General features: G+C 44.4%; 1 protein-coding gene across 1 annotated transcript; it reads right to left on the reverse strand.

Annotated features, from left to right (window-relative positions):
• Nucleotides 1–269: 269 nt before the first annotated feature.
• On the reverse strand, nt 270–1,239 carry LOC309526216 (olfactory receptor 9G19-like). The gene has a single exon (XM_082212130.1). It carries the CDS (start codon nt 1,222–1,224, stop codon nt 271–273), a length of 954 nt encoding a protein of 317 aa, XP_082068256.1. The 5' UTR covers nt 1,225–1,239; the 3' UTR covers nt 270.

The following is a 1,239-nucleotide window of genomic DNA, read 5'->3' on the forward strand; positions in this document are numbered from 1 at the left end:
CATGGCCCCGGGCAACCACCATCGTGGGGCCAAGTTGGCACTCCAGCTCACATTTCCTATGGGACAGATACCGCCATTTGAGACTGACACATATAAAATTGAAAGTTATCAGTAATATGCAATTGAGAAGCCAACCATTTGAGTTTTCAGTACAGTGCCTCAAATGAGACTTTTGATATTTTAGATTAGAAGTTATGATGATAATAGCATTCAGATATGTGTTATAAAACTACTTTACACACTTATTTCTGATCTTACAGTCTTTTTAATTTAGAAATCTGTCCTCCTTGTCATCAACATCTTCACAGCCTTTTTCACATCCTTGTTCCTTAAGCTATAAATCAGGGGGTTCAGCATGGGAAAGACCACTGTGTAGAATGTGGAAGCCCATTTGTCATGCTCCAAAGCATAGCTGGAACTGGGACGTGAGTAAATGAAGAGGATGGAGCCATAGTATAAGGTGACAGCTGTCAGGTGGGAAGCACATGTGGAGAAGGCTTTGTACTTGCCACCAGTGGAGGAGATTCTTAAGATGGCTGCCAGGATAAAGATATAGGAGGCAAGGATGAAGGCTGAAGGGGCAATGATGTTTAAAGTCAGGAGGACGTACAGCATAGTCTGGTAATTGTCAGTCACATCACATGCCAGCATTATCAGAGGGGGTGCATCACAGAAGAAGTCATCAATGACATTGCCATCACAGAAGCTCAACGAGAAGGTTTTACTGGTTCCAACAGTGGCATTGATGAACCCCCCCAGATATGAGAGGGCCACCAGCACTATGCACAGCTTTTTGGACATGGCAGTGGCATAGGACAGTGGCTTAGCAATGGCCACATAACGATCATAGGCCATGACTGCCAGAAGGTAGCACTCGCTATAGGCAAAGGCACCTGAGAAGAAGAATTGGGAGGCACAACCACCAAAGGAAATGCTCTTGTCTTCAGAGATGCAGTTCACCAAGATCTTTGGCGTATAGACGGAGGAATACCACAGATCCAGGAAGGAAAGGTTCCCAATGAAGAAATACATGGGCGTATGGAGGTGAGAGCTGCTGCAGATTAGAAGAATGAGTGCAATGTTCCCGGCTAGACTAGCTATATAAATGATGAGAAACACCACAAACAGTATCAGTTGCAGTTTGGGATTTGTTGTGAATCCCAAAAGGATGAATTCAGTGACTGTGGTGTGATTTCCTCCTTCCATGAATCTTCTGTCAATCATTGGCTGAAGGACCTG

This window comes from Podarcis vaucheri (genome assembly GCF_965113315.1).
Source record: "Podarcis vaucheri genome assembly, chromosome: 1".
NCBI lineage: Eukaryota > Metazoa > Chordata > Lepidosauria > Squamata > Lacertidae > Podarcis > Podarcis vaucheri.